Source organism: Elephas maximus, chromosome X (assembly GCF_024166365.1).
Source record: "Elephas maximus indicus isolate mEleMax1 chromosome X, mEleMax1 primary haplotype, whole genome shotgun sequence".
NCBI lineage: Eukaryota > Metazoa > Chordata > Mammalia > Proboscidea > Elephantidae > Elephas > Elephas maximus.
This window is the reverse complement of record NC_064846.1, coordinates 154,360,100-154,372,984: the sequence shown is the minus strand read 5'-3', so window position 1 is coordinate 154,372,984 and position 12,885 is coordinate 154,360,100. Positions and strand designations below refer to the sequence as shown.

The following is a 12,885-nucleotide window of genomic DNA, read 5'->3' as shown; positions in this document are numbered from 1 at the left end:
CTGCTGGTTTACTTGGTGTGGATGGGTGTAAGGATCAAAGCAGAGAACACCCTACTTAGTGCATGGCTCCCTGTGGCACTCTTCTGCTTTTCTTAACAAGGTTAAAGTAGAGCGATTCTAGATGATGCTAAGAACGTTAGCATCACCTAGAACGGCGCTAGCTGGAGCCCTCCATGCTGAGCCCAAGTCTTGGGTTGTATGGAGAACTTCCTCACCAGAGTGGCCAGGATCTCCCTGCTGAGCTGCAGCTTCTGTGACTATTACCTTCCCAACACCACCCAGGCATCCCGCGTAACCCCACCCTCCTCCCACCCTGTGTGGCGTGCCTCTTGTCATCTGCCAGCAGCCTTTACTTCTCATCCTCGTCCCCCTCACTCATGCTGCTGATGGAGGCTGAGGCTGCTTTGGGTGAGGAGGGGGGCGAGGTTTTGTTTGGGAGCCACGGGAAGGTGGGTGATGGGGAGCGCGAAGGGGAGCGGCTCCTGGTTGGGCTGTTCATAGGGCTCTGCTTCGGGGATAAGGCCTGAAGCATCCGGCTACTCCGCTCCTGGAACATCTGCTTCTAGAGAGACATTGGAGAGAAGGTGCCTGTTAACAATCTGAGGTAACAGAGAAACAAAGTGGAAAGGCAGGAAGGTGAGCCACTACCCCAGAACAGTTCTAGAAGGGTGCGCGTGCACACCTGTGCCCACAAACACAGACCTGTATGACATTCCACATCTTCTAAGACCATCTATGCTGAGCAATTGAGTGAAATTCAGGGGCAGTGGGATGTCAATACGTTAAGATTACCGTCACTGCTGATTCTTGAGGCCCTTTCCTTCCCTTCTTTTCTTCCATCTATAAAATTTAACTGAGTGTCTATTATTTGCCAGGCAAATAATACTATACTAGGTACTGGAGGGGTACCAGTTGCTGTCAAGTTGATTCTGACTCACTGTGACCCCTGGTGCGTCAAAGTAGAGCTGTGCCCCATAGGGTTTTCAATGGCTGATTTTTCAGAAGTAGGTCACCAGGCCTTTCTTCCAAGGCGCCTCTGGGTGGACTCAAACCATCAACCTTTGGGTTAGCAGCCAAGCATGTTAACTGTTTGCACCACCCAGGGATGCCACTGGAGGGTTAGTAGCAAATAAAACAAAAACCCTTGTTCTCATGGATATGAGGAAGAATCAGACAACAAACTAAATCAATAAAATATGTGGTAGGGCAGGTGGAGACATGGAGATGTGAGAAAAATAAAACAAGGAGAGAGGAGAGTGAGTGGGGGCGTGAAGGTGGGTGGCAGGTGGGCTGCAATTAAAATAGGATGCTCAGGGAAGGCCTCATTGAGAAAATGCTATTTGAGCAGACCTGAAAGTGAAGAGGGAGGGGACCAGGTGAATGGGAATCAGGAGGAAGGGCATTCTAGACAGAGGGCCTCAAGGAAGGAACATGCAAGGAAGAGCAAGGAGGCCACTGTGGCTGGGGTAGAGCAGGTGGGTAGGGAGAGAGCATTAGGAGATTACCAGAGAGGGAACTGTGTCATGTAGGTCTTGGCAGCTGTTTTGAGAACTTTGCCTTTTCCTCTGAGGAGAACGAGCGTGGCATGTTCAAGGAAGAGCCAGGAGGCCGTTGTGGCTGCAGTGGAGTGAAATGGTGGTGAGAGGAGTGTGGGACATATTAGGAGGAGGTCAGGCCAGAGAAATAACGGAAGGCTGTTTCACGTAGGGTCTTGGTGAACATGTAGGAATTTTGGCTTTTACGCTGAGGAGAAGCAAAACCTCTGGAGAATTCTGAGCAAAGGAGTAACACAATCTGAAAAAAATTTTTTTTAAAGAACCACTCTGGCTGCTGCACTGGGAACAGGCTACAGTGAAGCAAGGGCAGGAACAGGGAAAACAGTGAAGAGCCCACTGCAATCAGAAGCCAGGATTATGACAGCAGCTTGGATGAGGTTGACAGCAGTGAAGATGGTGAGAAATTTTTGGATTCTGGGTTTATTTTTATCAAAAACCAAACCCATTGCCATCGAGTCAATTCTGACTCACATCGACCCTAAAGGACAGAGTAGAACTGCCCCATAGGGTTTCCAAGGAGTGGCTGGTGGATTCAAACTGCCAACCTTTTGGTTAGCAGGCATAGCTCTTAACCACCGTGCCACCAGGGCTCCATGTTTTTATTAAGGTGTGATTTAAAAGGTGTGATTTACTTACAGTAAAGTTTGCCCTTTTTAGTGGACAGTTCTGTGAGTTTTGACAAACACAGTTGTGTAACCATTACCATACTCAAGGTATAGGAGAGTTCCATCAGCCCCCAGATTCCTTCAGGACCCTTTGTAGTCACCCCTTCCTCAGCCTCTGGCAACAGATCTGATTACTGCCCCTACAGTCTTGCCTTTTCCAGAATGTCATACAAATGGAATCATGCAGTGTGTGGTCTGGCTGTATTTTGAAGGCAGAGCTAACAGGCCTCACTGGCAGATGGGATGTGGGGGGAAGAGGAATCAAGTGATTCTAGGAGAAGGACTTAAGTGAGTCTAGTTTCTGGCCTAGGAAACTGGAAAGCCCACAATGCCATTCACTGGTGTGGGGAAGGCTGCCAGGGATGGGGGTGGAGGTGGCAGGCGGTTCTGATGGTAAAATTAGTTTTCCTGTTTGGGACCTCAGGTGACTGTTGCCCTGTGCTATCAGAAATAAGCCCTTCCCTGACGCTGCCCTTCACCTTCTGCGAAACCCTCATTCAGGCCCTGAGTCCCCAGCTACCAGGCCTCCCAGCTGACAGGGTCTTCTGCTCTTTGCTGGTTGCTTGGCTCCCAGATGCTCTGGTCCACCACTTCAGAGCACTCTGCCTTGGGGCTCAGCCCTCAATTCTTTTGATTTCTCAGTCCCCGGCAACTTGGTCCAGTCTTCTGATCCTAAACTGGTCCTAAGAGTCAATTCTAATACTAGCCATTTTGGACTTGGCTTGTTGTCTGGGTTATTTATTTTACAAACCATTACAGAGACTCTCTGGGTATCAGGTGCTGAGCAGGAGGGAGGGAAAGAAGAGGATCAAAGAGATGGTGATGTCTGAGCTGAGTATTCCATATGCACAGGAGCAGGGAGTGGGAGATGGTGCGTGGGCCCACGCCAGCTGGTAGGGGACTTGCTTTCCAAGGAGGTGGACCTGAGTACAGAGTCCTAAGTGCAAGCAGCTTGGTGTGACTAGAACCTCGGGTGACTGTGGGGTTTCCAAGAGCCCTGGGAGGATTTTAATCAAAGGAAGAGTGTGACCAGATTTGTGTTTTAGAGGTATCTTTGGATAAGAGCATAAAAACAGAGAAAGAGACCATTAAGGAAAAGAATGATGTTTGGCTACATAAAAATTTAAAACTCCTGCACCTCAAAAAATATCATAAGATAAAAGGCAAAAAAAAAAGGGGGAGGTAAGTTTTACATTTAACTATAAATTATGGATCTTAGTATATAAACAGAGCTTATAAATTAAATAGGTAAAAAAGATGGAAACAACCTAAGTGCCTATCAAGAGATTAATGGATAAACAAAATGCGGTACCTAAATACAATGGAATACTACAAAACCGTAAAGAATAATGATGAGTTCTCAAAATATATTATAATGTGGATGAATCTGGAGGACATTATGCTGAGTTAAATAAGTCAATTATGAAAGGACAAATACTATATGATCTCATTTTTATAAAAAAGACAAGAATAGATATACATACAGAAATCAACATTAATTGGTGGTTACCAGGGATGGGAGGAGGAATCACTTTCTAGATAGTAGACACTTGTTATATTCAGTAATGGAAAAGATAACACCAAATGTGGGTGAAGTGTGCACAGCTTGAGCAAACTAAACGATGTCACTAAGAAGTACACAAGAATAAGGGACTTTTTTGGTAAATGTTATAACATACAATTTTGAAACAACAGCAACAACAACCAAAAAATATGTGCATGGTTACATAGGTAGGTAGGTATATGTATGTATATGCGTGTGCATGTATAGGCTGCTAACCAAAAGATCGACAGTTCACGGCAGCATGTTGTCAAAAGATCGACAGTTCATGGCAGCATGTTGTCTGCTTCCCACTTTTGCCTTTTTGAACATAAGGCGAATAAGACTTTCTTTTTGCTTTAAAAAAGAAAAAAAAATAACAAAAGATCGACAGTTCAAATTCACCGGCTGCTCCTCGGAAACCCTATCAGGCAGTTCTACTCTGTCCTATAGGGTCGCTCTGGGTCAGAATCAACTTGATAGCAACAAGTAATGGGTATAACCAAACCAGACCCTTTGCCGTCAAGTCAATTTCAACTTAGAGCGACCCTATAGGACAGAGTAGAACTGCCCCGTAGAGTTTCCAAAGAGCGCCTGGCGAATTCGAACTGCCGACCTTTTGGTTAGCAGCCTTAGCACTTAATCACTACACCACCAGCGTTTCCGGTAATGGGTGTAGGCATATGTATATACATGTTTCTATGTGTTTTTTTTTTTCATGTGTTGCATATAATTCATGTATAAGAAAGCACATAGGTGACACAGTTACGGATACTCCTTAAAAAAACTCCTTAGACATAATCAAATACCTCTCGGGATTGATTTACTGGGTTTTTAGGCTTAGGACCATAGTCTCGTGGGACAACTCAGTCATTTGGCATAATATAGTTAATAAATTTTATGTTCTACACCCTAGTTGTGTGAGTAGCATCTGGGGTCTTAAAAGCCTGTGAGTGGCCATCTAATATACAACTATTGGTCTCTACTCATCTGGAGCAAAAGAGAAGAAGGAAACCAAAAGCTCAAAGAAGAAACTACGCTGTAGGACTAATAGCCTGCAGCAACCACAGCCTCATCCACCCTGAGACCAGAAGAGCTAGATGGTGCCCGGCTACCACTACTGACCATTCTGATTAGGGACACAGTAGATAGACCCTGATAGAACAGGAGAAAAATGTAGAACAAAATTCAAATTCTGAAGAAGTCCAGACTTACTGGGCTGGTTGAGACTAGAGGAATCCTCAAGACTATCACCCTGAGAGACCCTTGAAACTCTGAATTGAAACTACTCCCAGAGGTCACAATTCAGCCAAAGTAACAGATTGGCTCATAAAATAAACAGTATCACCCATAAGTGCTGTGCTCCTTTAAAAAATTATCTATATGAGCCAAGTGTTCAATATTTATTCTAAAACAAAGGTGAGAAGCGGGGGGAGGGAAGCTAGATTAATGGAAATAGAACAAACAGCAGGCACAGAAATGAGAATGTTGACACACTGTGAAAAATGTAACCAATGTCACTGAACAATTTGTACAGAAATGGTTAAATGGGACCCTAATTTGCTGTGTAAGCTTTCACTGAAAACACAATAAAATATTATTTAAAAAAAATAAAAAGGTAAGAAAACCTTCATAGAAAGTGGGCTATGAGTGATAGCTAAAGGACAAACAAACAACAACAACAAAAACCAAACCAGTTGCCATCGAGTAGGTTCTGACTCATGGTGACCCCATGTGTGCAGAGTAGAAATGTGCTCTACAGGGTTTTCAGTGGTTGATTTTTCAGAAGTAGATTGCCAGGCCTTTCTTCCAAGACAACGCTTGATGGACTCAACTACCAACCTTTCAGTTAGCAGCTGAGTGTGTTAACCATTGGCACCACTCAGGGACTCCAGCTGAAGGACACAGGGTTTCTTTTTGACATGATGAAAATATTCTGCAATGACTGTGGTGACAGTTGCACATGTCTGGAATTATACTAAAAATCATTGAATCATACACTTTAAATGGGTGGATTGTATGCAATGTGAATTAAATATCAATAAAACAGTTTTTAAAAAAGTACTATCCAAAGAAATGTTTTCCTGCTATTCATATTCATATACCAAAAAGAATTGGTCAATGTTCAACCATTTCAAAAGGTGGCATATGATCAGGAACCAATAGTACTGAAGGAAGAAGTCCAAGCTGCACTGAAGGCATTGGCAAAAAACAAGGCTCCGGGAATTGACAGAATATCAATTCAGATGTTTCAACAACCGGATGCAGCGCTGAAGGTGCTCACTCGTCCATGCCAAGAAATATGGAAGACAGCTAACTGGCCAACTGACTGGAAGAGATCCGTATTTATGCCTATTCCCAAGAAAGGTGATCCAACCAAATGTGGAAATTATAGAACAATATCATTAATATCACACGCAAGCAAAATTTTGCTGAAGATCATTCAAAAACGGCAGCAGCAGTATATCGACAGGGAACTGCCAGAAATTCAGGCCAGTTTCAGAAGGGGACGTGGAACCAGGGATATCATTGCTGACGTCAGATGGATCCTGGCTGAAAGCAGAGAATACCAGAAGGATGTTTACCTGTGTTTTATTGACTATGCAAAGGCATTCAACTGTGTGGATCATAACAAACTATGGGTAACGTTGCGAAGGATGGGAATTCCGGAACACTTAATTGTGCTCATGAGGAACCTTTACATAGATCAATAGGCAGTTGTTCGGACAGAACAAGAGGATACTGCGTGGTTTAAAGTCAGGAAAGGTGTGCATCAGGGTTGTATTCTTTCACCATACCTATTCAATCTGTATGCTGAGTAAATAATCCGAGAAGCTGTACTATATGAAGAAGAACAGGGCATCAGGATTGGAGGAAGACTCATTAACAACCTGTGTTATGCAGACGACACAACCTTGCTTGCTGAAAATAAAGAGGACCAACGAGCAACATCATGATAAATGGAGAAAAGAATGAAGTTGTCCAGGATTTCATTTTACTTGGATCCACAATCAATACCCATGGAAGCAGCAGTCAAAAAATCAAAAGACGCGTTGCATTAGGCAAATTGGCTGCAAAGGACCTCTTTAAAGTGCTGAAGAGCAAAGATGTCACCTTGAAGACTAAGGTGTGCCTGACCCAAGCCATGGTATTTTCAATTGCATCATATGCATGGGAAACCTGGACAATAAATAAGGAAGACCAAAGAAGAATTGATGCCTTTGAATTGTTCTGTTGGTGAAGAATATTGAATATACTGTGGCCTGCCAAAAGAATGAACAAATCTGTCTTGGAAGAAGTACAACCAGAATGCTCCTTAGAACCAAGGATGACGAAACTGTGTCTTACATATTTTGGACATGTTGTCAGGAGGGATCAGTCCCTGGAGAAGGACATCATACTTGGTAAAGTAGAGGGTCAGCGGAAAAAAGGAAGACCCTCAACGAGATGGACTGACACAGTGGCTCCAGCAATGGGCTCAGGCATAACAATGATTGTGAGCGTGACACAGGACCAGGCAGTGTTTCGTTCTGTGGTACATAGGGTCTCTATGAGACGGAGCTGACTCGAAGGCACCTAACAACAACAACAACATCCAAAGAAAAGTGGGCATGTGACATACAGGCAATTCACAAACACAGATATATAAATCAACTACAAAAAGTGTTCAGTACCTGAACATTTTGATCAAATAGTCTATAGAAGAATTCTGATCAAAAGGGGGAAAATGTAGAACAGAATTTAAAATTCTCATGCACCCCAGACTTCCTGGAGCCATGAAGCTTGGATGAACCCCTGAAACTACTGTCCTGAGATGATCTTTAAACTTTAAACCCAAAATATCCCCTGAAGTCTTCTTAAAACCACACAATAGTTTAGCTTAACTAGTAAAAAAGGTCTGCCTTGAGCATTATGCTCTTTTAAGAACTATCTATATGGGATCAAAGTGACAACAGCAACTCGAAAGATTACGTAAGAACCTTAGGGGGCAGTGAATTTATGTTAATGGGGGAGGAATAACTCAGCAAAGGAGGGTGAGAATGGTTGCACAACTCAAAGAATGTAATCAACGTCACTTGTACATGTAGAAACTGTTGGATTGGTGTATGTTTTGCTATATATATTCTCAACAACAACAAAATAAATAGAGAGAGAAGCTTTGGGTTGTGTATTACTCATCTATATTTTCTATTTAGCCAAATTTGTGGAATCTAAATGAGTAACACAGAGGTATGTACTGCCAGTCAGGATTCAGCATTATTCTTATTCTATAGAGTGTTGAGAAACCCCGATGGCATAGTGGTTAAGTGCTATGGCTGCTAACCAGCAGTTCAAATGCACCAGGTGCTCCCTGGAAACTCTATGGAACAGTTCTACTCTGGCCTATAGTGTCGCTATGAGTCGGAATCGACTTGACAGCAACGGGTTTGGTTTGGTTTTTTAATAGAGTGTTTCATTCTGTTGTACATAGGATCACTATGAGTCGGAACCAACTGGACGGCACCTAACAACAACAACAACATAGAGCCATACTTCTGAAATGGTATTCATTAAAAAAAGAATTCGCCTACAAAAAAAAGTGTTCAATACCAGTAGTAAACAAATGCAAATGATGGAAATGACGTAACTGTGTTATCAATCACATTGCTAAAGTCATTTTTTGTTTTTTAATTTGTAATGGCCAGTGTTGATGAGGGTGAAGAAAAAGGATCACACTCATGTACTGCTGGGAGGGGGAGATGGTAAAATAGTAGCACATTTGGTAAAAGGTGCAAAAGCTGCTTTATGGAGGAGATAATCAGCAATGTGAGTAAATATTTATTATGTCCACGGATGTTCATTGTACTGTCGTGACAGACGAAACTGCAAACTCCTGAAATAGGTTTGAGAAATCTTGTACGACTCCGAGACAATATAATACGCAGCTGATGAAAATCAGGTTCTTCAAGAATATTTAATAATGTGAGAAAATGCTCACGAGCTATTGCGAAGTAAAAATGATTTCTGAAAATGTTCTGCAGGGTCCCAATTTTGTAAGAGGAGCATATGACAATGAGGACGGAAAACAGTTTGGGGCGAGACCCCAAAATATTAACAGGGGCTGCTCTGAGCCATGAGGCTGCAGGTGATTTTTTATTCTTTTACTCACTTTCTAATATTTCTATCATGAACGTATATTACTTTTATCATCATAAAAGAGAAAGAAAGATAACTCGGGTAACCAAGGCAAGGAGATCAGGTGAGAAAATATTAAGGCCTGAGGTACGTCATCAACCCCCTCCTCCCAACATCCCACTCCACCCCCCACACCGCACTCATTTTCCGTTTACAAGCTCTGTTGTTGTCGTTAGTTCCTGTTGGATCGATTCGGACTCACGGTGACTCATAATGCGTCCACGTGTGCAGAGTAGAACTGCTGCATAAGGTTTTCAAGGCCATGATCTTTCAGAAGCAGATCACCAGGCCTTTCTTCCGAGGTGCCTCTGGGTGGGCTTAAACCAATATCCATTTGTGCCACCCAGCCACCTTAATTCACAAGCTCTAGCCCATGACTTTGTAAAAGAGTCCCAAGCTTCCTCTAGCAGGTATAATAATATAGAGATGAGTTTCTGATCGTGAAGACTCTTTCCAGATTTAAAATTCCATAATTCTACAGGTACACCAATTATTTGCTTTCCATTAAGGGTACTGATAATTCTGCCAATAGACATCCAATCTTCCCCCAAAATCAAAAAAAAAAAAAAGTACAGTACAACAGCATTACCTTAGATTGAGCCCATTTATGAGACAAAATCAGACAGCAAAAGGATCAGGCGGCCTATTATTAACAGCCACATTTAAAAAAAATCCTTGAACTTCTAGCAGGGACTTTAAAATATGCGTTTTTATGACTGTAATCTTTGCATCTATTTTTAGTGGCAGCCATTATAGCCCTCCTGTTGTTAATCGTCAGCATTTCCATTAGAAGCCCACTTTCTAAGGAATCTACAACTCATCTATTGTAGTTGGGCTCAAGCTCTGTTGTTGTCGTTAGTTCCTGTTGGATCGATTCGGACTCACGGTGACTCATAATGCGTCCACGTGTGCAGAATATTTTGCCAAAGGGGATGAAAGGATTTGAATCTTTAATGATAAACAATGGTGTCACACTTCAGAAAATGTGATATCTATCCCAAACACCTCTGCCTGGGTTGGCAGCTCTCTGGTCTGTTTCTGGTGTCATTTGAAGGGTGGTTCCCCAGCAAAGAAGCTGAATTGAATAAGGTCAGGAGACAGTTTGTAATGAGCTTCCTGGGAAGAAAAGCACTTTAGAAATATAATAAATAATGAAGACCACGGCCTGGCATTTCCAAAGAGAAAATGTATTTAAAGTCCGTCTTTTCCCGTATTAAGGGGTTTCCATTTAGAAAGTTCCCCCCTCCCAAGAAAATAATCCCATTTATAGTCCTGTCCATATGAAAGTGATTTTCTATTTCCCTCCTACAAAGTTTTCCCTTTTAAGAAGTTTTTAATATTGAGCGAGGCAGTAAATGTCTTGACAGATGCCTTTGAAAGGTTTCAGTATTTGAGATATATTTTGGCATGTCTGCCAAAAGAAAAATGAAAAAAAAATCCTAATTTCATCTGGTTTGGGCCTCTGGTAAGCAAGATGTAAGGCAAGGGAGAATTTCTGTTTCTGTTCCGGCCATATCGATAACCAACAACAACTAACCCTTACACAGTGCCTGAAGCCTGCCAGAGTGCTTGTTCTAGGAGCTTTGAAACCGAGTTGTCAGAGAGTTGACTCTGACTCATGGTGACCCTGTGTGTGTCGGAGTACCACTGTGCTCCACAGGGTTTTCAATGGCTGATTTTTTTTTTAGACGTACATCAGCAGGCCTTTCTTCTGAGGCACCTCTGGGTAGACTTGAACTTCCAAACTTTCAGTTAGCAGTCAAGCATGTTAACTTTTTGTACCACCCAGGGACTCAAGGGCTTTAAAGTATGAATCAATTTAATCCTCCCAACAACTGTAGGTGACAGCTATTCTTATCAACCGCCTTTACAGATGCCCTGACTGAGGACCAGAGGTGAAGGAACTTGCCCAAGGTCACCCAGCTAGGAAGTAAGCCCCTGGCCATGACCACCTCTCTCATAATTGCCCACTTTCACAGTAAGACGCTTTTCCTGCTTGCTCACATTTTACTTGTGCATTTGTTTAAAGACAAATTTCTGAACCCACTGCCAAGATGTCTCAAGTGGAAAGTCTAATTGAGATTCACAAACTTACATATCTTTTCTCAAAATCAAAACAGTCTTAAAATTGGGAGTGGACCTCACATTATGTAAATCTGTTCTTTCAAAAAACGAGCATACCGTATGGTTTTTTCAAAAAGGTAATCTCATATTGTTGCTGTTGTTAGGTACCTTCGAGTCGATTTCGACTCATAGCGACCCCATGTGACAGAGTAGAACTGCCCATAGGGTTTTTCTAGGCTGTAATCTTTACGGGAGCAGATCGCCAGGCCTCTCTCCCATGGAGCAGCTAGGCGGGTTTAAACCATCAACCTTTCAGTTAGCAACCAAGCGCTTAACCATTGTGCCACCAGGGCTCCTTATCAGATGGCAAATGCCTGTTTGGTTGGCACAGGCATTTACTAGACTGATTGGGGTAAGGGGTAGTCCATGGGTCCGAGGTAAAGCAAAAACTTGCACCTAACTTAAGATCATTCTCTCCTGGTGCTCAAGAAAAGGGTCTGCTTCCACATTGTAAAATAATATGGAGTCACTTCATTTCAAACCAAAAGGTTGGTGGTTCGAACCCACCAGCCACTTCTTGGAAACCCTAGGGGGCAGTTCTATGCTGCCCTATAGGGTCACTATGAGTCGGAATCGACTAGATGGCAATGGCTTGGTTTTTTTTGGCTTGTTTGTTTTTCCATTTCAAACAGGAAATGATTTTCTGTATTTGGAGTCAATGAAGAAATATAGTGGCAGATCATTCAAAATGACATATATTTTTTAAATCAGCATATATGGGTTTTTTTTTTTTTATATATGGTTGGCGTTGGTTCTAATGTTTAAATAGAATGTGTCTGATTGGGAATTCAGAACCGCCAAACAAAAATAACAGTTTCACTAGGAAGGCTCTACCTGAAAACCAAACTGTGACAGCTGATCCAGCATCCCCTGACCTGGTTCCTTGACCCTCAAGCTCTGGATGGGTTGCAGACCACCTTCTGAGTATGAGTCAAGACTAGTTATACCAGTCAAGCAAGTAGTTAAATAATTAAAATAGCAGGGGATGACATTGCAAAACAGTATCTTGGGCTCTGACAATCCACCAAACAGACTGGATAAGTGGGAACAGAACAGCAAGTGAAAAGGAGACTGCTTGCTTCCAATTCTCAAACACCATCGTGGTAGGCAGCCTCCAGGATGGCCCCCAAAGGAATTGAGCAAATAGAAGCTAGAATTTCTGAACTTGAAGATAAATCACTTGGCACTAACATATTCGAAGAAAAATCAGATAAAAGAATTTAAAAAAATGAAGAAACCTTAAGAATCATGTGGGACTCTATCAAGAGAAATAACCTACGAGTGATTGGGGTACCAGAACAGGGAGGGATAACAGAAAATACAGAGAAAATTGTTGAGGATTTTTTGGCAGAAAACTTCCCTGACATCATGAAAGATGAGAAGATATCTATCCAAGATGCTCATCGAACTCCACATAAGGTAAATCTTAAAAGAAAGTCACCAAGACATATTATAATCACACTTGCCAAAACCAAAGATAAGGAGAGAATTATAAGAGCAGCGAGGGATAAAAGAAAAGTCACCTACAAGGGAGAACCAATAAAAATAAGCTCGGACTACTCAGCAGAAACCATGCAGGCAAGAAGGCAATGGGATGACATATTTAAAAAATGGAAGGAAAAAAATTGCCTGCCAAGAATCATATATCCATCAAAACTGTCTCTTAAATATGAAGGTGAAATTAAGACATTTCCAGATAAACACAAGTTGAGGGAATTCGTAAAAACCAAACCAAAACTACAAGAAATACTAAAGGGAGTTCTTTGGTTAGAAAATCAATAATATCAGGTATCGACCCAAGACTAGAACACTGGGCAGAGCAACC

General features: G+C 42.2%; 1 protein-coding gene across 3 annotated transcripts in view; it reads right to left on the bottom strand.

The window, feature by feature from the left end:
• Positions 1-283: 283 nt before the first annotated feature.
• Positions 284-12,885, bottom strand: part of PCYT1B (phosphate cytidylyltransferase 1B, choline) — a 113,683-nt gene continuing 101,081 nt past the window's right edge. For all 3 annotated transcript variants that reach the window (XM_049871803.1, XM_049871802.1, XM_049871804.1), the window contains one exon: positions 284-562. In XM_049871803.1, the coding sequence (XP_049727760.1) occupies positions 350-562 (213 nt within the window). In that variant the 3' untranslated portion in view covers positions 284-349. The remainder of the gene's footprint in view (positions 563-12,885) is intronic.